Genomic DNA, 24468 nt, shown 5'->3' on the forward strand with positions numbered 1-24468 from the left:
AAATGCAGAAGGAAAGTTACCCTCAATTGCTCCCTTGCACCTCCTTGGAACTGGCCTAAGAGTGACATTAGTAGAGACCTTACAGTTGGGTTACTTACCCATTTTCATGATCAGTAAATGGTGCTTGCCATGGGGAGTAAAGCTTGAGTCAGTCGGAAAATAAATGAAACCTGAAAGAAAATGAAAAAGTTTGATATAAAAATGAAGACAACACCTTTAATTCAAGGTTTTTCTTTGTCAGCTGCCACTTCCAGCCATTGCTATCAAGTAACAGCATAATAATTCTTATGACCATATAAGCACCACATCACATGAAGTGTAATCCTCTAAGATTACAGCAACTATACCACCAGGAAGTGTGAAAACCAATGCAGTAAAGACAAGTTTAAAAATGAAGTTCAACGTAAGCTGTAATTTTGTGCAATGAAAGATCACAGCATGTCACTTTTCAGTGCTTGTCATAAGTTCACCAGTACCAGAACTTTGGTTGTTAGCACTTTACTGTCATTCACACATTCACAAGAAACATTTTAATCTAACTTTCAGAAATAGAACGTGAGTAATTTACACTGGTAATTGGTTTGGCCAGTCATTTTGCAGGGGACCAATAAACTGGCCTGTAAGACCTGCAGTCACAATTGCATATGCTTTTTAATCAAAAATGGTCTTTTTTTGGAATTACTGCCTGTGGTTATTGACCTCTGTCAGGAGATTAAATTCAAAAGAATTATTGACTGTACAAATTGCGCATGGCCCCAATTGGCCAAAATATCTTTCTCATTCACGTTTATATTCGAGCCAAGAGCAGTGCCACTGAGGGCAGGACTACAAGATGTAGTAATAGTTCCACTGGTCCGTAAAACATAACTTCTAGGACTGGTGAAGATACAACAAGCTTCTGATTGGCCTTCTCTGCAATGTCAGCAGAGAAAATGGATGATTAACAGATTGGCAGACAATTCACTTGCCCAAACCTGTAGGTTGTGTCTGCGCCATCGATGGGATTGGGGAAGTGGGGAGCTTCAAGGTTATTTCTTGATAATACCCAGGTGTTAAGAAAATGAGAAATCTCAAAGGCCAGACAGCCTTTTCTTGCCTCATGCTTTGTTTCATTTTCAAAGTTGTTATGCCGTGTGCTTTCTGTGGTTACAGCATTCCTGAGGTGAAAATTCCACCAAGGGAATGCTGGCATACAACTGGCAAAGGTATATTGGGAAAAGTGAATCTCAAGCTTCAGTCAGACTTTGGAGAACACTTGGTAATTTTATGCAAAAGCATGTTGTTCGGTGGGGCAAAGGGCAGCATGAAGAATGCTCAACTGGGCTCTGATGAATCTCTCCGGGGTGTATTCTCCTCCAGTTGCTGAAGTGAGTATAAAATGGGGAACCTCTCTTGTGTTATGAATCTAATAATGGAAATAAAGTGGCAGGAGCTGTCATCGGTGACACAAAGCAAGATCTAAACATTTTTGAGTGTTGCAGCTATAATGCATAAAAAAGTTATTACCTTCACTGATGATTGACCGTTTCATTCATATTCCTGTTTTTTATATAAATAAAAGTGCACTTTGTGCCTGATTTATTTTGTGAATAGCTATACATTTTAGATGGGAAATACACTGTCTACTCTACATGGTGTCCTGTTGTGTACTACAGGTTTAAATAATAACTAATTGCCTGCACTGAAACCTAAACCTCTCTGCCTCTCCATGTCTCTATTTTTAGGATGCTCCTTTAAATGTATCTCTTTGTCCAAGCTTTTGGTCATCTGTCCTAATATCTCTTTGTGGCTTGGTGTCAAATTTTGTTTGACAATCGCTCCTGTGAAGCACCTTGGGACACTAAAGGCGCTATATAAATGCAAGTTGTTATTACATATCATTCTGGACCAGAAATAATTAAACAGAAGAAATAACCACTTAGCCTTCAGTTTAGGTGTTGGAGTAACAAGCTGATAATTAACCAAGTGTCTCTTTCTTTGCAGCAACTATTGTTTTAAATGAGCTCAACTGGACTGCAGCCCTGGATAACGTTTTCAAGCACAACAAAGAAAAAGACCCCACATTACTGTGGCAGGTCTTTGGGAGTGCAACTGGCCTTGCTAGATATTATCCAGGTAAGCAAAACTTTACAAGATGAAGATATAATAGTATATTGGTACTGGGAGTTGCAGTTCACAGGTGGTAACGTATGGAAGGCCACTGTATGAAGTTGTAGATTTAAATCTCTAAAAAGTGGATGGAATCCTGCAAAGTGATTTGTTTGCCAAGAATCCTGGACCTTATTGTAGTTTCAGACACCCCGGTCATGAAAAGCATTTTGTTGAAAACCTAACCTTTGGAGTTAATGTAAAGCAGGATTGTGTCAAACTTCTTTTGACTTGATACAATTGATCCTGTTTATTTGCAATCCAATCACATCGATAACAATACAGATGTGCTGGGATAAATGCATTATAGAAATAAGCTGCTTTTCACATTGCTATCTCATTCTGCAGCTACCAGTTTTGTCGTGTTTTTATATTCACTTCATTGAACCCCTCCCTCCAAATTTATACAAAATATGTCAATCTCCCAGGATGTTGTGCACTGAGAGTCAAGACCACGGGGGGTGATTTTATCTCTCCCTGCTCGGCACAAACAGAATGGGTCAGCAGTTAAAGTGGAGTGACTCCATTTCTCCCTCCGTTCCCGCCGATTTTAATGCCGCTGATTTTGGCGGCGGATGAGCTGCCTGCCGGACTCGGGTGGGAGCCTCAGGCATAAATGTTAATCAGGGCCCTATGACATCAACAAGACCCCGATTACATTTTAACTGGTGCCTGAGTGAGGAAGACGCCATGGCCCCCCCACCAGGCTGAAGCAGGTCGGCGGCTGGAGAGAAGGACAAAGAGGCCCTCCAGGTATGTGAGGCCCTCTTCGTAAACTTGTCATTCTGCAGTTACGCCCTCCCACTGCTGGTGACACTGAAGCATCCACTGGCATTGTAATTACAGTGTGACAAATTTACATGGACAGTTTCCATTATAACTGTGGACGTAGGAATATACAATGGAAAAAGTTAACAGGGAATACGCACAGACAAGATTTTTATATACTATAGATGGATAACGCTTGGACATAATAAGGGTATATTCATAACTTGCTAGTTACAGGTATGATGTCCAACAGTTTCAAGTGGCATTTGTTTTCTATATATACTGTCTAATTGCATTACAAACCAAAATATTGTCATCCTAGATTTGCTAATTCCATCATCAGCCAGATTCACAATATCAGACAAGCAAGTGTGAATAGAATATAACAAACAGCCATGGGGTTTATCTGAAGTTGCTTTCAACATCAGGACATGCATTCTATTCAGATCAGGAGTCCTGAGGATACTGGGCTAAAATATGCAATTTATAGTTTGGAAGAGCTGAGACTATTTGAAAGAAGGATTTGTTTTTGTTTTGCAGGATTTGTATAGTCAGCTAACTATCGGTATTTTACAAATTGGTTCCCCCAAATTAGTGACAGGGCAGGTTGAAAAAGCGTTTAAAAAGCATACGGGGTCCTGAGCTTTATAAATAGAGGTATAGAGTACAAAAGCAAGGAAGTCATGATGAGCCTTTATAAAACACTGGTTTGACCACAACTGGAGTATTGTGTCCAGTTCTGGGCACCGCACTTAAGGAAGGATGTGAAGGCCTTAGAGTGGGTGCAGAGGAGATTTACTAGAATGATTCCAGGGATGAGGAACTTAAATTACATGGATAGACTGGAGAAGCTGGGATTGTTCTCCGTGGAACAGAGAAGGTTGAGAGGAGATTTGATAGAAGTATTCAAAATAATGAAGGGTCCAGACAGAGTAGATAGAGAGAAACTGTTCCCATCGACAGAAGGGGCAAGAACCAGAGGGCATAGATTTAGCAAATTGGATTGACAACAGAAGACAGAGGGTGGTTGTAGAGGGTTGTTTTTCAAACTGGAGGCCTGTGACCAGCGGTGTGCCTCAGGGATCGGTACTGGGTCCGCTGTTATTTGTTATTTATATTAATGATTTGGATGAGAATTTAGGAGGCATGGTTAGTAAGTTTGCAGATGACACCAAGATTGGTGGCATTGTGGACAGTGAAGAAGGTTATCTAGGATTGCAACGGGATCTTGATAAATTGGGCCAGTGGGCCGATGAATGGCAGATGGAGTTTAATTTAGATAAATGTGAGGTGATGCATTTTGGTAGATTGAATCAGGCCAGGACCTACTCCGTTAATGGTAGGGCGTTGGGGAGAGTTATAGAACAAAGAGATCTAGGAGTACAGGTTCATAGCTCCTTGAAAGTGGAGTCACAGGTGCATAGGGTGGTGAAGAAGGCATTCGGCATGCTTGGTTTCATTGGTCAGAACATTGAATACAGGAGTTGGGATGTCTTGTTGAAGTTGTACAAGACATTAGTAAGGCCACACTTGGAATACTGTGTACAGTTCTGGTCACCCTATTATAGAAAGGATATTATTAAACTAGAAAGAGTGCAGAAAAGATTTACTAGGATGCTACCGGGACTTGATGGTTTGACTTATAGGGAGAGGTTGGATAGACTGAGACTTTTTTCCCTGGAGAGTAGGAGGTTTCGGGGTGATCTTATGGAAGTCTATAAAATAATGAGGGGCATAGATAAGGTAGATAGTCAAAATCTTTTCCCAAAGGTGGGGGAGTCTATAACGAGGGGACATAGATTTAAGGTGAGAGGGGCAATTTTTTCACTCAAAGGGTGGTGAGTGTCTGGAACGAGCTGCCAGAGGCAGTAGTAGAGGCGGGTACAGTTTTGTCTTTTAAAAAGCATTTGGACAGTTACGTGGGTAAGATGGGTATAGAGGGATATGGGCCAAGTGCAGGCAATTGGGACTAGCTTAGTTGTATAAACTGGGCGACATGGACATGTTGGGCCGAAGGGCCTGTTTCCATGTTGTAAACTTCTATGATTTAAGGTAATTGGCAAAAGAATCAAAGGTGACATGAGGAAAATCTTTTTTACACAACGAGTGGTTAGGATCTGGAATGCACTGCCTGAGGGAGTGGTGGAGGCAGATTCAATCATGGCCTTCAAAAGGGAACTGGATAAGTACTTGAAACAAAAAATGTGCAGGGCTACAGGGATAGGGGGGGGAGTGGGACTGGCTGGATTGCTCGTGCATAGAGCCGGTGTGGACTCGATGGGCCGAATGGCCTCCTTCCTTGCTGTAACCTTTCTATGATTCTAGAGGTAAGAAATTAAAACAAAACTGTTATTGAATTGAGAATAATGGCATAGACAGGAACTCTGTAATAGTGTTTAATTCTCAACATCACCAAACCATTACAATGGTTTGAAGTATTGTTATTACACATCCTACATTAGATTACACAATGTCTTAAACAAGCTGAATCTACTGACCACCTAAAATTAGTTTCAACACTTAAGTTAATGACCCAACATCAAGGTCAATAATGATAATTGGCAATTGACTCAAAATCCTCATAATCTACTCTTGGAATGATTTTTGTTGGTCAAGAGAATCAGATGAAATTTCATATTGGCTACATTGTACCTTACTTCTGGGCAGAGGGAGCAAGGTTTATTTCCTGGATCCCCAGGATAACTCAAAACACTTCAGTCAATTGATAAGTCACTGTTGTTTTGTAGGCAAATGTGGCAGCTAATTTGCACTCAGCAAGGCCACACACACATAACAAGGAATTAAATGACCAGTTATCTGTTCTTAGTTATGTAGGTTGAAGGATGAATGTTGGCCTACCTGAACAAGCAGACAGGACTTTGGTTTAACATCTCATCTGAAGGACAGCACCTCCAAGAATGCAGCACTCAGTACTGCTTTGAAGTGTCAGCGAACATTTTTATGCTTTGGAGTGAGGCTTGAACCCATCACTTTCTAACTCAGAGGCAAGAGTGACACTCTGGGATTATGGTTGAAAGGTGCAAAAATGATGAGACCCAGTATTAAAATAAATCCATCAGTTTTTTTTTTGGTCTTTGACCATCACGTAACTATTTGCAGAATCAGAAATAATTGATTACAGAATTATTAATTTGTACCCTGTCCTCATAATGTTATAACAGCTGCTATAAATCGTCAAAGTAAACTTAAGATCTAAATACAATTTGTCAAAATCCAAGTCTTTTAGGCTTTGCTGGCTAAAAATTCAATGTTAGCATTTTGTCTGTGCATTACATTAGATTGAATGGGATTAAATATAGATTACATATGACTCAGTGAGCAGCTGAGCCATACAGAATAGGAAGGTTCCAAGTTTGATCCCTATTCTGTGCTGAGCTAGCTGCTATTAGCAGGGGTGGAGATAGAATTGCTCCAGTTGGCTTTAGTGTCCCTAGTTTAGGGAGGGGAAATTAGCTCTGTTCCTCCTCACTTTCCAATGATTCCTGCTGGAAGTGCTCAGATATGGATATCTGGTGAGCATTGGTTTGTGCTCAGCTGTGATATCCCTCCCCCCCTCCCCCCTCCCCCCCTCCCCCCTCCCCCCCTCCCCCCTCCCCCCCTCCCCCCCTCCCCCCCTCCCCCCCTCCCCCCCTCCCCCCCTCCATTGCAGTTGCTTGGCATAGTAATACTCACTGTTGAGCTTTTATTTGAACAATGGCCACTTGTGGAAGATGAGCAGCAACGAATCAGTCTCTTCAGGGGAACAATGGGAAGCAATTGCAAGGGAATAAAAACACAATTAGAATTTTAAAAAAATAAATACATATTGGACACATGTTGGTGACTACAATGTTGAGATGTAACAAAGGTTAGATGATGTCTTAAAGCCTGTTACCAAAAATCAAGTGGTTTATAGCAGTTCTGTGAATCCAGAGATTAGTCAGCTTCTTGATCTCACTCCCTGGCATCTGTTACTTTTTATTGTGTTTGTTGTATCAGTTGAATGTATTTTTTATTTGTTTTTCTGTGCAGCCACCGACTGTGCCTAAGCTCCATGTCCTTGATATGTGATGGCATTTGTACAAGAGGATTACTGACTGTGACACCATTACTGCTGGTTTACTGAAGAGTAATCTGCAGCTGTTGAACATTCTATGTCCAGTATGATGAGATTATCGATTGGTAGTTTCATGCCTCGGTATTTCCCTGTTGGTTTCAGATTGATTTTGCTGAACTAATGTTAGTTGATAAGTTACACATTCATGTGACTGGAGTACTGGAGGATTGGCATTGTTTTAGCTACCATGACCAAAAGGCACCATTGGTTGATCAGGTCAGGGTTTGCATTGGTGTTTGGTAATGATCAGTTTTTGAATTTGCTTTCAGGGGAGGTACTGAGTTGAGGCCAGGGGGAAACCAGTGTGCAAATCATCCAGAATGCTTTTATCCATCTCCTGAGTGAGCAATTCAAGAATGGCAGTCAGAGATGCCTGGGGACAGATTGTTTGCCCGCTCTTTATGTCAGGAACTATGTGAGGCATGGGTGAAAGGAAATGTACTACAATATATCTTCATGGACATCCCTGTTTACAACCATTTTACTGAGATGGGTGTACTTGAATGCCACAGGACATGGGTATTTCCATTGCAACACATGCTTCAGAATATTGAGAACAATCTGTATGTTGGTACAATGTCTTGTTTTTTCTATGTTTGCAGCAGCTATCAGGGCCATTAGATGGTCCATCTGTTCTTATTACAGATGATTCTGTCTGCCCTGTATTGTATACAATCTAACAATAAATTCAAATATATTCACAACCCAATGATGAATAATTTTTCACTAGAGGCAATGCGTACAACCAAGAAATTGAGGTGTAATTTACATATATTACATTAGGGTTGGTGATGAACATGTCATTGCTTTCTGAGATAATAAACAACAACAATAGTAAGTCAATAACAAATTATATTCATATGCAGGCCTAAAAACATGCATAGGACAGAACAGAATCTTTCATGTGCATCATTAGCTAATTAATGGCTTATTAATCATAGGTTTCAGATAGGATACTGCAGCCAAGTGCCTCCTTAAAAAAAAATTGAGGTAGTTTAAAAACCTGTACGTTACCAGATGAGACATACACTGTTACGGGTAGAGCAGCATAGAATGAGATATAAACAAGTAGTGAATACAGTAATGAGACAAAGAAGTAAATTGAATGAATGTCCTCAAACAACAACTTGCATTTATATAGCGCCTTTAATGTAGAAAAAGTTTCCAGGGTGCTGCACAGAGGCATAGTCAGAAATAAGTGTTTGCCAAGCCAAAGAAGGAGATATTAGGAGGGGTGACCAAAGATTAGATGGATGGCGGAGGTGTAGGTTCTTAGGGAATTCGAGTACATGGGGGTCTATGCGGCTGAAAGCACATTCGCCGTTGGTGTGGCAAAGGCAGGGGGCGTGCAAACAGGCCAGAGTCGAAGGAACAGAGAGTTCAGGGGAATTGTAGGGCTGGAGGTGGTTACAGAGATACGGAGGGGTGAGACCACGAAAGGATATGAACTCGGGGATGAGAATTTTAAATTGGAGGTGTTTGAGGACAAGGTCAGCAGGTGATAGGTGAGCAGGACTTGGTGCAGGATAAGACACGGGCAGCAGAGTTTTGGATGGGCTCAAGTTTGAGTAGAAGGTCAGCCAGGAGAGCACTTGAATTGTCAAGTCTTGAGGTGACAAGGGTATGGATGAGTTTTAAGCAGTGGATGGGCTGAGGCGGGGGCAGGGTTGAAAACTGAGCTCAGGGTCGAAATGGATGCCGAGGTTGAAAACAGTCTGATACAGTGAAGAGGGATTGAATCGTTGGCAAGGGTATGGAGTTTTGACAGGAGCCAAAGATGCTGACTTTGGTCTTCCCGGTGTTTAGCAGGAAGAAATTGTGATTCATCCAAAGCTGGATGTTGGACCAGAGGGCTGACAATAAGGAGGCAGTGGAGGGTTCAAGAGCGGTGGTGGAGAGTTAGAGTTAGGTATCATCTGCATACATGTGGAAGCTGGCCCCATATCTTTGCCAAGGAGTAGCATGTAGATGAGGAAGAGGAGTGGGCCAAGTATGTATGTTTGAGAAACTCTAGAAGTAAGGGTATGGGGTGGTGGTGGGGGGAGGGAGAAGAAAAGCCATTTCTATTGATACACTGGCTATGATCAGATAGGTGAGAGTGGAACCAAGTGAGGGTAATTCCACTAAGCTGGTCAACGGAGGAGAGCTGTTGGAGGAGGATAGTGTGCCAAAGGCTGCAGAGAGATTGAGGAGGACAAGGAGAGATAATGCACCAGGGTCACAGTCATAGAAGATGTTATTTGTGACATTGCTTAAGATCATTTCAGTGATTTGGCAGGGGCGAAATCTGATTAGCGAGGATCAAACGGAATTGCAGAAAAGCTGGACATGAATTTTGGAGGCAACAACATACTCAACTTTGAAGCTCTGAAATTTCTATTCATAGTAATCCAGAATAATGCATTGCAGTGGCTTTCAGTGCCAACCTAAAAACATATAACACTAATTGGGATCAGAACGGTATGATGGGTGTTTCAGTTACAAATAATAATTTTTATAAAACTTAGATACGGGGGGAAACAAGTGTTACTTCCATGAATACTTGAGGATGAAGTCATGATAGGACCTTTTCTTGAAGTACTCTTTTAAATGGAAAATATGAAAGTTAAGATCCAAACACATTGGCATTACTAATAATTATCCTGAAGTTGTACAAAATTAAAACGAAGATAAGTATTTGTCTTTTCTAACATTTTATGAAAGGGACGCAGATGGTTTATCTTCATCCTTTTGTACTCTGAGACCTTGGGTTCAAAGCTTTCCTTGGGCAATTGTTCATGCAGCTAACTGAAGGGTCTTCAAATCAGATCATGTGCTCATGTGAAGTGCACTGTTCAGAAATTCAGCATGTATTTCAAGCTGGTTACTATTCCCATATATGTCTAAGAAATCTTGGCCTCAGGCTTGCATGAGCTGTGAAAGATGGAGTGTTGTTTTTTGGCACTTTGGAAAGGTGGTGCTTACTGCTTTATGTCGAGGATACGGTTTGTTTTATAACATAGGAAGAGAATATTATTGGCTCCAAAGCCCTCACCAAAGTGCCATTTGTATTTTGGCGTTGCTGTCACGCAGCTTCTCCAAGAACAAGGTTGAACATGTTGGGAGAATCTAAATCCAGACTTGGGGATTTAATGAATAGGTAATTATATATCACTCCTTTTACTTACTTGTACAATAAAAGTCCCTTCAATTGGAAACCACTCAATTTAAGTTATCATCCAATGAATATTTTTGTTTTTGTTGCTCTCTATTGTATTTTGCACTGCTTAATTACAATTTTTTGATTATCAAAGCCCTCTAAGGAGTTCTTTCATTAGGAGTCTGTGCTACTTAAATCCAATAACTTCAGATTTGATTAGGCATCATGGCTTTAATGAAATGTTAAACCAAGATCGCATCTACTGCCTGTTCAGGTGGAGGTTAAAGATTCCAGGTGCAGAGTTTTCCCAGTGTCCTGGTCAATATACTTCCCTTGACCAATACCACCCAGAAACCGATTAACTGGTCATTCACCTCATTAGTGTTTATGGGATATTACTGGTGCAGAATGGGTGATGTGCTTGCCATCACTACATATTAGTGTCACTACATATCAAAAGTAATTCATAACAGTCGCTACACATCAAAAGTAATTCATTGTGTGAAGTGCCATGAGATGTTTCAATGTGATAAGGTGCTATATAAATGTAAGTTTATTTATTTCTGCATCTATTTCTTAATGTTGCAGCCAGGTATGTAGCAGCTTCAGGAATTACCTATCACTTGCTGGCACCTCATGTACCATGAAAGGATAACAGTGAGACTTATGCCAGAACTTTCAACATCAATGGGGGTGTATACGGGCGATATCGGATCGGCGGCCCATTATAAGCATCGTCCTTTCTTATTTTCCATTGAAATCAGTGGAAAGCAAAATCGGGCAGACAGTATAATGAACGGCCAATCCGTTTAAAATCTATGCTGGTCTGAACGAGGTCAATTTAGAAAAGGAAATTGAATAACTCAGGAATGAGACTCACTTTGCATTCACATTACAGATCGTTATATTCAAAGGGGGAATTTTAAAATTTGGGATGATTGAGATGTCCAATTTCCTCCAAGGATACAAATATTGAATCCCAATAACTGAATAATTATCATGTTACCTGCATAGGAGTCCTTCAGGAAAATATGCTTAGGCCCATTTACTTTCTCCTCTTCATCAAGAACCTGGTAGATGTTAGCAAAAGGATGTTGTTCTCTTTGTTTCAATCACTGCAAACTAGTTAACTCTCAATATGGATGATGAGCAGTACTGTACTCATTCTAAGCAGACACAGACAGAACTAGAGAGTAAGCAGGCAAAGGGGGGACTTTTAACCCCCAAGAACGTGTGGGTTGGGGGCGGGTGGGAAGTTGAAATAATAGAATTTTGCAGCGCGACTGCGACCCAGCTCCAACATGCCCACTTCCGGGTTAAACAGCCTCCATTTTTCCAAAATTTTTATTTTTAACCCATGGACGGTGGGGTTTCCCGGGCTGTGGGATTCCTGGCTGGTAAAAGGAGGCTAGAAGGGCCGCTTCCATGAGGTCAGTGCATTTACATCACCGCTTATGGGCAAGGAGGAGCAGGAGTGCTTCCCCCAGCCACCCCAAGCTAACCTCTCTACACACCCCACGATCTTCGACTCCCCCCACTCCCTCCACGATCTCCAACTGCTCACCCCGCCACGGTGTCCTCTTCCCCCCCCCCCCCCCCTCACCCCCCCACAATGGTGTTTGACCACCCCCCCCCGCTACAGTGTCCGACTTCCCCCTCCCCCCACCGCGATCGGCCCCCCAATCCAAACCCCAAAGGCCCCGATCGCTCCCCACCTCCTCCCCCATCCAAACTCCGACTTACCTTCCGTCCGCTCCCCAGCTCCTTTCCTGCCCGACTGGCAGCCAGCCTGTCAATCATGCTGGTTATCGGGCTGGAAACCTTTTGAAAAATTTTAAAGCAGGTCCTACTGTTAAATTCGGTCGGACCTGCGGGAAACCCTTACTTCCGGGTTTCCCTTCCCCCTCCCGCCCCGCTCTTTTCCCGGCTCCAAGTCAATATTGGTGCCAAAGTGTCAAGGACCCCTTCTCCTTTCTATGGAATCCTCTCCTATTATCATCATCTGAATGAACAAGTTTAAATGCAGATTTAGCCACCATTTGCTGATTCAGAGTTGCTGGAGCATAAAGTAAGCAATGGGAGATATGTTGCCAGTTGATACCCTAGCACTTCTCCAAGTTTGAGTGTTCCAGCCGTGACTAGAATCAGTTTTTAAAAAAAATATTTGTCTCTGGCTTCAGTTGGATGCTATGCTGCCTGATCTATAAAAATTGTACTATTAACTCCTGCATTTATTCTCTGTTGGATTGGCTCCTATTTTTAAAAATTGTATATTTTGTTTATATTTACAAGATCTCTGGTATACCTTGTGTATTTCTCTCTTACTGAAGTGGTTACTGTAAGCAGTGCATCTACTCCAGTGTTTAGAACAATGGGTTTATTTGCTGTTGCATGGAGCTCTGTGAATATGAATGGATAATTTGTTTTAAAGGTTGGGGGGGAGGGGGGTTACTTATCATGCCAATAAAACTCCTCTTTAACTGGAAGCTGCTTAATCCACCTAATTGATAGTGTATGGTTTAGGGACATTTTCATTGTTGTATTTTGCACCAATCCATTTAAACAGTTCTGGATTATCAAAACCATTGAAGGAGCTCTTCCAGTAATGGAACTGTGTTGCCTAAATCAAAGAGAGTTCAGGTCCTGTATCTGAACTAAGCCAGTCAATGCATTCATACAACAAAGGTTGGAGCAACAGCCTGAGCACTTCAACATAAACTGCATACTGAGAAATATTCTCATTCAAAATAAGTGACTAAAACAATAGGCACACCCCACCTTTAAAGGAGTAGTTTCCTTCGTGACATTGCTGATGGTGGGACTACTGGATTACAAATTTATAACCAACAGTCTGGCAATAAAATATGTAAATATAAAGCAGATATTAACACTGCTTTAAATTATTATATAAGATATAAATTGTTTTGCATGATGCGTATTGCTGTCTCCTGCCAGTGGGAATGCTGTGCCCTCTAATTGTGAGGGTTGTTTTTAGCTTTAATATACTCATAGCCAAGCTATGAAAATGTCAGTATGATAACCATCATTTATTGTCTGAAATGAAAGTAGTGTTGTTGTCTTTTTGTTCTAAACAATCTTTTATTTTCCAAATTAGCAATTGGGGTGTATCTATGAAATAAAAATGTATACATTTTGACACATGGTCTAGTTACTATCTCTCTGATCAACTGGTCTCAGTTCACAGTAATTGTGCAGACCAGCAGGAATATTATTACCTCATTTTTGAAGCAGGTTTTGCTGTTTCTACTCACTCTGTCGTTTTACATCTCCCTTGACTGGTGTGACCTCACCCTGTGGGATTATCTCAAGTACGATCAATGTGCATTCAGAGTTCTGCAAAGTCAAAGTGTTAATATCACTCGAGATAAAATCTAGCAATAAATGCTATATTTCCAACAGTGTATTAATTGAGTCAGAAAAATGACAACAGCAAGAAAGAAAGGAACAATGATTTTTTCCCAGTTAGCCAGTCATTGAATATAATATTGGAAATCATAACAAATTTCCAATTTCAATACATGCCATTCCTGCAACTATTGAATTTGTTTGAAATCTGTATCTTAACAGGGAAAAAATTAAATCACTTCTGGTATTAAGAAAATGCTGGAAATACACAGCAGGCTCATCAGCACATTAAAAAGAAAATCACTAGGTTAACATTTTAGGTGTCGATCCTTTCAAAGCTCAGTTCTAACATGTAGAATGGGGTAGAGGAGCAAAGGGATCTAGGGGTACAGATACACAAATCACTAAAAGTAGCGACACAGGTTAATAAGGCCATTAAAAAGGCAAACCAAGCTCCGGGGTTCATTTCCAGAGGGGTAGAATTGAAAAGCAGAGAAGTTATGTTAAAACATGTATAGAACTTGGGTTAGACCACACTTGGAGTACTGTGCACAGTTCTGGTCTCCATATTATAAAAAGGATAAAGAGGCATTGGAGAAGGTGCAAAAAAGATTCACAAGGATGATACCAGAATTGAGAGGATACACTTATCAGGAAAGGCTGAACAGGCTGGGGCTCTTTTCTCTGGAAAAGAGAAGGCTGAGGAGTGACCTGATAGAGGTCTTTAAGATAATGAAAGGATTTGATAGGGTAGGCATAGAGAAAATGTGGGGGAGTCCAAAACTGGAGGTCATAAATATAAGCAAGTCACTAATAAATCCAATAGGGAATTCAGGAGAAACCTCTTTACCCAAAGACTGGTAACAATATGGAATGTGCTACCACAAGGAATAGTTGAAGCAAATAGCATGGATGCATTTAAGGGGAAGCTAGATAAGCACATGAGGGTGAAAGGAATAGAAGGGCATGCTGATAGGGTTAGATGAAGTAGGGAGGGAGAAGGCTTGTGTGGAGCATAAATGCTGACATAGACCAATTGGGCCGAATGGCCTGTTTCTGTGCTGTAGATACGATGTAACTTGATGTAAGCTGTCAACAGCTGAAACGTAAACCCATTTTTTTTTCTTTTCGGATTCCCACGTTTTCCGTTCTTATTTTCAATTTGCACCAAATGCTGTTTTTGTCTTTTTAGGGTACAAATTCTAAGAGGTGTATTTCATGTGCAAACACTTAATGCACTCATACTGCACTCCTATGTGAGCTATTTTTATAATAGCACACATAGGAATGTAGCATGAGCACATTACACATTCAACTGTGCTGATTAGGAGTCCACTCTTTTAACTCACTTTTAACATTCTTTGTACACTAGTTTTATTTAATGGTATATAGCTGAGACATAATGTGGTGGTGTTGATTGATTCCAAAAATAAAGATTATGTTACAAAATTCAGTAGAGATAGTTGGATATTTTTAGTAACATTCATCAAGATGTTTCGAGCCATGGAAAGTCAAATGATTTTTAATTCTTTTTTTTTGAAGGCAGCATTTGATTGAGTTCCTTAGAACGTTGTGTCACCGAGTTCATTTCAAATGTGGCATTACTCCTACAGGCAAGATGTGTTAAGAACGAACAGAGCGTATTCCTGTAGCTGCTTTGTGTGACTTGTCTCAGTCGTAGTGTTTTCTTTAAATCAGTGGAGACTTGGGTCAAGAAGAGGAAAGCTCGGTGACCTTTCACTGGTGATTGTATAGAATTATAATCGGGGCTTTTCTGCCTTTCCATACACGTCAGTCCTGGCAAACACTTTTGGTACTGTCCTAGCCAATATTCTATTGCATTTATGGCATATCCGATAATTATAGAAATTACATGAGAGGAGGAGGCCATTTAGCTCATTGTGCCAGTAAAAATATCTTTTTATATTCTTCCTTTTGGCTAGAGTTTTGGCTAAAATAAAATAAATAATATAGATATATAAATAAGAACGGTATTGAAGCTTCAACATTGTGACTATTGGTGTCTGGATATAAACTAACACACTTCTCATGAAATCAGATGAATCATATGGGAATAAAATAATTAATGGAATAAGTGCCTATGTTGACTTAAATTGCAATATATTGGCTTTAGATGTACAGTGTGTATTTACCTGAATGATACTGGGGCTTAAAGTTAAATTAGGATAGGTTGACTAAACTTGGCTTGTATTCCCTTGAGTTTAGAAGATTGAGGGGAGATCTAATTGTGGCATTTAAAATGATAATGATAAAGGGATTTAATAGGGTAGATACAGAGATACAGGTTAGATATTTCCTCTGGTGGATGAATCCAGAACAAGGAGGCATAATCTTAAAATTAGAGCTAGGCCATTTAACAGTGAAATTAGGAAGCACTTTTTCATGCAAAATGTAGTAGAAATCTGGAAAACTCTCCTCCAAAAGATCGAGGAAGCTGGGTGAATTGAAATTTACAAGGCTGAGATAGATCGATTTTTGCTAGGTAAGGGTATCCAGGGATATAGAGCAAAGGTGGGTAAATGGAGATGAGGTACAAATCAGCCATGATCTAATAGAATTGTGAAACAGGCTTGAGGGAATGAATGCCCTACTCCTGTTCCTATATACCATTGCATCATTTATACTCTTTGATACAGTTGGTAGCACTTTCACCTGTCGTGTCCTCAACCCCCAGTCACAGGATTTAAGGTCATAACCTTGGCTGATACAAAAATACAGTATCAAGTGAGTGCTGCATTATCAAAGGTGCTTTTATTCAGATGAAATATTAACCAGTCTGCCAGTTTCGGTGGATGATAAAATTCGCATCGAGTTATTCATAGAAGAGCAAGGAATTCTCCCAGTGCTCTGGCCAGCATTCCTGCCTCAACTAATACCACCGGGGAAGAAAACAGGTTCGCTGGCCAGTCGTTTTGTGGCTGTTTGTGGGACATTGCATAGAATGACAGCCACCTTTGCCTACATTACAGTCACTAGTTTTTTTTATCAGCCTTCCTACCTCATTGGAGCCTGTTTGGTGGAATTACTTCTATTATATGTTGTGCGTGTGGATCGTAACCCCATGATATCTACAGTGGCACTTGATTGGAAAACAGATCTAACAGAGATTCATCCTTATGAATGCAAATCATAAAAAAGACTGGTACAGTGGTAAGAATTTCTGTGTGTTTAACTGGCAGGGTTGAGTTCAACCCAGATTGTTGAACTTGCCAAGAACAAATCAGCTCTTATCATTGAGCCAATGTGATATGTTTTCCCTGGAAGAGAATGTACTAGCCTACGTAATTACACCAAGCAGAGCTTGCATGCATATCTAAGGTGTAGACAATGTCCCTTCATTTAATAGCATAGTGGCTTAAGGTACACAAACTAGTCTTTATTATGTCTACATGGTGAAATTCATCTGTGATGGGAGTATCAATACCAAGCTTATTGACAAATCGCTTTCGTTTTCGGCTTCTCCTTGGAGCTTGAATTTCAATGTCATGTTTTTACGATTCTCCAGGACTCATTGTTATGAAGAGTTAGAAGATTGTTCTTGGTATTATTGATGAGACCAGAAACAACCCCGAAATCCACTACTGTTGGAAGCAAATTGTGACTGGAGACAACACAGTGTGAAAAGCTTTTTGCAGATCATCACCATTGTGATTATTTCTGTCTCTGAGACACCTTTTTTCAAGCCATTAGTGCATTCAATTGTTTCAAACTCCATTATTTTCTCTTCTGCAAGAACGCAAAGTGTCGCAGCGAGTTCCTCAGAACGCTCTGGAATCATTGTCAATGCATCCGCTTTGCTGCTCCACCTCATTGTTTCGACTCGCTTTAGATTTCTGCTTGCTTAAACTTCCAATAAATTTGTGATGTCATTTATGATCAGATACAAATACATATAATAACGACAACTAGCATTTATATAGTGCCTTTAACGTAGTAAAAATCCTAAGGTGCTTCACAGGAGCGTTATCAGACAAAATTTGACACCGAGCCACATAAGGAGATATTAGGACAGGTGACCAAAAGCTTGGTCAAAGAGGTAGGTTTTAAGGAGCGACTTAAAGGAGGAGAGAGGTAGAGAGGCAAAGAGGGAAGAAGGGAGGGAATTCCAGAGCTTAGGGCCGAGGCATGTCCACTAATGGTGTTCGAGAGCATCAAAAAGATCTTTGAAAAGTGGACAGACTTTGATACATTTCTCGTGACTAAAGCGAAGAACACTAGACGTACAGAGCTGTCTTGAATTATGACAACATCAAAGATTTCAGACTCTTGCACTTTACCTCTATTTTGGACAGAGCATGGATGGTGCAGAGAACAATATTATTCAGGTCTATTCCATCACGCTGCATAATTTAAATGTTCAACAATAATTAAAATCTGAAGGAATGAGACAACACACTTTTAAAAGTTAATTTTCAGTGCCACAGAGGTTGTTTGGCAGTCATTAAGATTTACCTCGCTATTAAAAGGGTACTTAGATTTGAAATGACCTGATTTAACTTTTTTTGGTGGGTTTGGTCTGTATCTGTGAGGTAAGTACAGGAACTTCACGCCATTCAATAGGGAATCAGACGGTGATATGCCTTTTTCGCGCAGCTTTTGGAGGAGCATCGCAACTCGAGCAGCAACTTCCCGATTTCTGTGTTTAACTGCGCATGTGCAGTCGCTGGAAGTTACTGTTCGATTTGCACATAAATAACGATGAGCGCTGTTAGCCTCACTGTTATTTTTACAGCAAATCCGGCCAATTGCCTCGTGGTGACCAAACTGTAGCTTCAGTCGGCAGGGCAGACGGCATATATCGTATGTAACAAGTGAGGCTTTTGTCTTTTGTCCCTTTTTGAATTGGAAAAATTTAAACTGTTGGAAAATGTAGAGAAAGAAAATACTGAGCTATTTGCCTTTCACTGTACAAATTAAGACAAATATGTCAAATCCTTATTAATATGTGGGTTCCAGTAAACTAATGTGAACTACAAAAATTGAAGATCTAGGCCCCAATATTCCTTGGACGACCTACTGTTCTCCTGCTGGAATTCTACCAGGAGGTCACAGACCCCCAGGTAAACAGCAGAGAGACAGTTGTGCCAGGTCTCCACCATATCTGGAAGTTTCCTGGTTACCTTGTGATCTCTGTCCACCCCTTACAAGGAAAATAACAGCAAGGGGGTGGGGGATGAGCCAGTGCTCGGGACCGCCTAGTCTGGCAGTTTCCTCTCATTAGGCTAGACTGCGATCTGAAGTATCAATGGAAATGGATACACCCAAGTATCTGATGGGAATATGTCTGGGTTGGGAGTAGAGTGGGGCAAGATCAAGACAACACTCCTCCTGGAGGGTGCAGGCTAAGCATAAAAACCCTGTGTTGTCTGTATATTCTTTAGGGGGGAGGGTAATACCTTGTGAGGTGCATCCTCAAATGCTGCCTCATTCTCTACCCTCCCTTGCTCCTCCATGATAATGGCCATCGGGAATTCCATACTGCTCCTGAGAAGTCCTCATTGTCGGGGGAGTGTCAAAATCTGGTGGTCTCAGACTCTCTCATGCAGTCAGAAGCAAGTCAAAGGTTGCTGAATACCCAAAAAAGAAATTGCTTCCAAAAGTAATTCCCGGCTGCAATAGCCGCTGCTCAAACTCAAACTCGGTCTCAGCTGATCCTGATAAATCACTGTGCCTTATTTTTCTCATTCTAACTTTCTGCTAGTGCATTGTGAGTGTAAAACCAGGAAATGTGGGATTGCAGCACCACTGGTCCTCATTTAAATTTATTTAAATAAGGTGAATGATTAGATCGGTGGATTGTGGGAAGGGCCAAATAGCTTTAGGAAATTCAAGGGAATCGATTTCGAGGCAGAAATGTGTTCCGTCCTAATTTGCTGGCCAGAAAAATGAGTTGCCCTGACTTAATGCTGAAGAACTGTCAAAAATTGCATGGGATTTCAAGGCTATAACTCTTAAAAAGACCTGTGTGGCAGTGCAGACACTAAGATCGAACCTTATTCCACAGAGACAAAATGTCAGACATGCTTCCCATGAACCTGATATACTGTTTGCATATTCCTTCCTCTTGGGTTGTTTTACTGAACATGATTTGCATTTTTCTGTACTTGTTTGATGAATCAGAGATAGTGAACGGTTGTCAGTCTCGATCCATCAGTTAACGACTCAGTTAGAGTTCAATTCCAATAGACCTGCTCTTCAAATGGAAAGCAGTGACATCCCAGAATGACGTTATCAGAATAAAAAATCAATGTGATAGGGGATGAGTTGTCAATACTGGTGGGTTGTCAATACAATTACTCTTGTCCAGACACCAGAAAGCTTGCTGTTTCCAAACCTTGGATAAATACAAAATGAATGGGAAAATACATAATTGTCAGTGTAAAACTAAAAAAAAAACTTGCATTTCTATCGTGTCTTATCATGTCTCAGAAATATCTCCAAGTGCTTCACAAACAGTGAGTTACTTTGAAGTGCAGTGACAACTATGTGGCCAAACATGACAACTATTTTGCACACAACAAGCTCCAAGGAAACAGCAGAGAGACAAATGACCAATTAATCTGCTTTTGGTGATGGTGTTGGAGAGAAGATTCTTGTCCAGGACCAAGAAATCATCTTAGTCTTGTTGCAATAGTGCCATGGGATCTTTAATAACTAGCTGAATCATGGCATCATCTGAAAGTGATCACCTCCAACCCAGTACTGCACTGAAGTGCTGAAGTCTTGAAATGATCTTCAATTTTCTGATTCAGAGATGCAATCATCTGAACCAAGCTGAAAGCTAAATTACAGATGCCCGATTGGGAGTGATGACATTGTTAAAGTGAATCAAGTAGGCCTACCTTAGGAGTAGAAGGTACAGTTGGTGGGCAGGGGATCTTGGTAAATGCTGGTAGCATCTCTGCCTGTTTTACCCTAACAGGAAATTGAAAGTTGCCACAAAACGTGACATTGGCTGAATTTCCACCCGTCCAAGCTGCCCATCATGTTTAACTAGTTGGGAAAAGTTTTATGAAAGAAAACCTTGCATTTTATTTAGTGCTTTTTCACATCCCACATCCCACAGACACACCTCAAAGCACTTCACATATGATGAATTAGTTTGAAATATCATGACTTGATATGAAGGCAATCAGGGTAGCCACTTTGCACACAGCAAGAAACACCAAACAGCAATGAGATGAATGACTAGTTAATTTACTTGTGGTGGTGTTGGTTAAGAGAAGAATGTTAGCCAGATACCAGAGGAGCTTCCTGGTCTCCTCTGAATAATGCCATGGGAATCTTTTAACACCCACCTTAACCTGAAGCAGATAAAGGTGGTATCAGTTTAAGTCTCAACTGATGGGCACACCTGCATCAATGTGTGAACTTCTGACTCAGGCAAGAGTGCTGCTAAGTAATGCAATTTTAAAATCTGGCAATTTAAATATGTAGTAGTGACTAAAATTAGAAATCGACCAGCTGCCATAGGAGAAGATTTCCTCTGCACTAGCTGCAGTGAAATCATAAACTCATCAGAAAGAAGATATTTAAAATATCACTATATCTTGTGTTAGAGGAAATTCTCCCCCTCCCCCCATGTGTAGAATTTAATCTTCCCAGAGTCATTTATAAGTTACTGTCTGCAAGGCTTAGTGGGAAGATATAATGCATTGTATCACATTCTTTCTATACCAGAATTTGGCAGACATTGCTGAGTACTAACATTTTATAATGCAACACATGTCAACACTATTGTACTGCACTATCCAAAAGAGCATATTTATAATATATGCTTGTGAAAATTCATAGTTATGATAAATAATATATATGCATTTGTAAAAAGGCACAGCTCAAACCATGCACTACTCGGTTATGTAAATAAAGTCAGGACTCGTGGGATGTCAATGTGCCGCAGGCAGATGATTACAGAAGCTCGTCAATGTCCATACCTTAGTGCAATTTGAGATGTGAGCAACCTATCAGGTTAGGGCTCATGTACGACTTCCAAATGAAATGGAAAAAAAATAGTTGAGACAGATTTGTGAATTTCTAACAAGACTGTTTTTCTTATCAGCCTGGTCTCACAATGGTGGAATTTGGCACTTAATCTTCAAAGTGAAATTATTATATCCTGACCATGACTAGCAGCCAAGATGATTCCACATATCAAGAATCTAATTTAGGAGTTAAGGTTCAGGAAGCTGGGCATGTACTCTTTGGAAAATAGATTTTGTGGTGAATTAATTAAAATCTTCAAGATTACAAAGGAGATTGATGAAACTGGTCCAGCCAAGTTGTTCACTGTGATGCAGAGTTCAAATACCTGGGGACATAAGTTAACCATTAGGGCCTAGGGAGTGAAGCTAGACAGAAATTTTCACAGTGTAATAGATTTGTGCAATAAGTCATCAAGGAAACAAACAGTATAAATATACTTGATAGTGTTCCTGGAGAGAGAAGGGATTGAAGGATGTAGTGACGAGAGTTAGGTGAATTGATCTGTCAAAAAAGTACAGGCTTATTAGGCCTCGTTGCCTTTATTGTTCCGAAATTAAATTATGTCCTCGTGTATTATATTCTGTATTCCACAGATATTTATGAAATTATAAACTGTATTGATGAAAATTTATTCCCCAAGTGTCAGTACTGCTTTCTTTAAAAGGGGTTAATTGAAATGTGAAGCTGTGATTTTACTTGACATAAGTATAACGAAACATTGGTAGTTCAAAGTATAAGAACATAACAACATAAGAAATAGAAGCAGGAGTAGGCCATAAGGTCCCTCGAGCCTGCTCCGCCATTCAATAAGATCATGGCTGATTTTTGGCCTCGACTCCACATTCCTGCCTGATCCTCATGTCCATTGATTCCCCTGGAGTCCAAAAATCTATCGATCTCAGCCTTGAATATAATCAATGACTCAGCATCCATAGCCCCCCGGGGTAGAGAATTCCAAAGATTCACAACCCTCTGAGTGAAGAAATTCCTCCTCATCTCAGTCTTAAATGACCGACCCCTTATCCTGAGACTATGCCCCCTAATTCTAGACTCGCCAGCCAGGGGAAACAACCTCTCAACATCTACCCTGTCAAGCCCCCTCAGAATCTTATGTTTCAATGAGATCACCTCTCATTCTTCTAAACTCCAGAGAGTATAGGCCCATTTTATTTAATCTCTCCTCATAGCACAACCCTCTCACCCCAGGAATCAATCTAGTGAACCTTTGTTGCACCGCCTCCAAGGCAAATTTATCCTTCCTTAGATAAGGAGACCAAAACTGTACACAGTTCTCCAGGTGTGGTCTCACTAAAGCCCTGTACAATTGTCGCGTGATTTTGTTACTCTTGTACTCCAATCCCCTTGCATTAAAGGCAAACATACCATTTGCCTTCCTAATTGCCTGCTCTACCTGCATGATAACTTTCTGTATTTCTTTCTGTGTATGAACAGTCTGCGAAATTACATAGAAACATAGAAAATAGGAGCAAGAGTAGGCCATTCGGCCCTTCGGGCCTGCTTTGCCATTCAAAATGATCATGGCTGATCGTCTAACTCAGTTCCCTGTTCCTGTTTTTTCCCCATATCCCTTGATCCCTTTAGAATTAAGAAATATATCTATCTCCTACATCTAATGACTTGGTCTCCACTGCCTTCTGTGGTAGAGAATTCCACAGGTTCACCACCCTCTGAGTGAAGAAATTTCTCCTCATCTCGGTTCTAAATGGCATACCCCGTATCCTGAGACTGTGACCCTTGGTTCTGGATTCCCCATCCATCGGGAACATTCTCCCTGCATCTAGTCTGTCTAATCCTGTTAGAATTTTATATGTTTCGATGAGATCACCTCTCATTCTTCTAAACTCTAGTGAATATAGGCCTAGTCGACCCAATCTCTCCTCATACATCAATCCTGCCATCCCAGGAATCAGTATGGTAAACCTTCGTTGCACTCCCTCCATGGCAAGGACATCCTTCCTCAGATAAGGAGACCAAAACTGCACACAATACTCCAGATGTGGTCTCACCAAGGCCCTGTGTAACTGCAGTAAGACATCCCTGCTCCTGTACTCAAATCCTCTTGCAATGAAGGCCAACATACCATTCGCCTTCCTAACTGCTTGCTGCACCTGAATGCTCGCTTTTAGAGACTGGAGTACAAGGACACCCAGGTCTCGTTGCACCTCCCCTTTTCCCAATCTATCACCATTCAGATAATAATCTGCCTTTCTGTTTTTACAACCAAAGTGGATAACTTCACATTTATCCATGTTATACTGCATCTGCCATGTTCTTGCCCACTCACCCAACTTGTCTAAATCACATTGGAGCCTCTTTGCATCCTCCTCACAGCTCACATTCCACCCCAGCTTTGTGTCGTCTGCAAACTTGGAAATGTTACATTTAGTTCCCTCATCCAAATCATTGATATATATTGTGAATAGCTGGGGCCCAAGCACTGATCCCTGCGGTACCCCACTAGTCACTGCCTGCCACCCGGAAAAAGACCCGTTTATTCCTACTCTCTGTTTCCTGTCTGTCAACCAATTCTCAATCCATGCCAGTATATTCCCCCCAATCCCATGTGCTTTAATTTTGCACACTAACCTCTTGATTGGGACCTTATCAAAAGCCTTCTGAAAATCCAAATACACCACATCCACTGGTTCTCCCCTATCTATTCTACTAGTTACCTCCTCAAAAAACGCCAGTAGATTTGTTAAGCATGATTTCCCTTTCATAAACCCATGCTGACTTTGTCCAATCCCTTTAATGCCTTCCAAGTGTTCTGTGATCACATCCTTTACAATAGACTCTAGCATTTTCCCCACTATTGATGTTAGGCTAACTGGTCTGAAATTCCCTATTTTTTCTCTCCCTCCTTATTTAAATAGTGGGGTTACATTTGCCACCCTCCAATCTGTAG

The 24468-nt window shown here is 40.8% G+C and overlaps 1 protein-coding gene across 3 annotated transcripts in view; it reads left to right on the forward strand.

Annotated features, from left to right (window-relative positions):
• Positions 1 to 24468, forward strand: part of LOC137341637 (voltage-dependent calcium channel subunit alpha-2/delta-1) — a 588942-nt gene that overhangs the window by 348302 nt on the left and 216172 nt on the right. For all 3 annotated transcript variants that reach the window (XM_068004938.1, XM_068004940.1, XM_068004939.1), the window contains one exon: positions 1984 to 2115. In XM_068004938.1, the coding sequence (XP_067861039.1) occupies positions 1984 to 2115 (132 nt within the window). The remainder of the gene's footprint in view (positions 1 to 1983; positions 2116 to 24468) is intronic.

This window comes from Heptranchias perlo, chromosome 24 (genome assembly GCF_035084215.1).
Source record: "Heptranchias perlo isolate sHepPer1 chromosome 24, sHepPer1.hap1, whole genome shotgun sequence".
NCBI classification, from domain to species: domain Eukaryota; kingdom Metazoa; phylum Chordata; class Chondrichthyes; order Hexanchiformes; family Hexanchidae; genus Heptranchias; species Heptranchias perlo.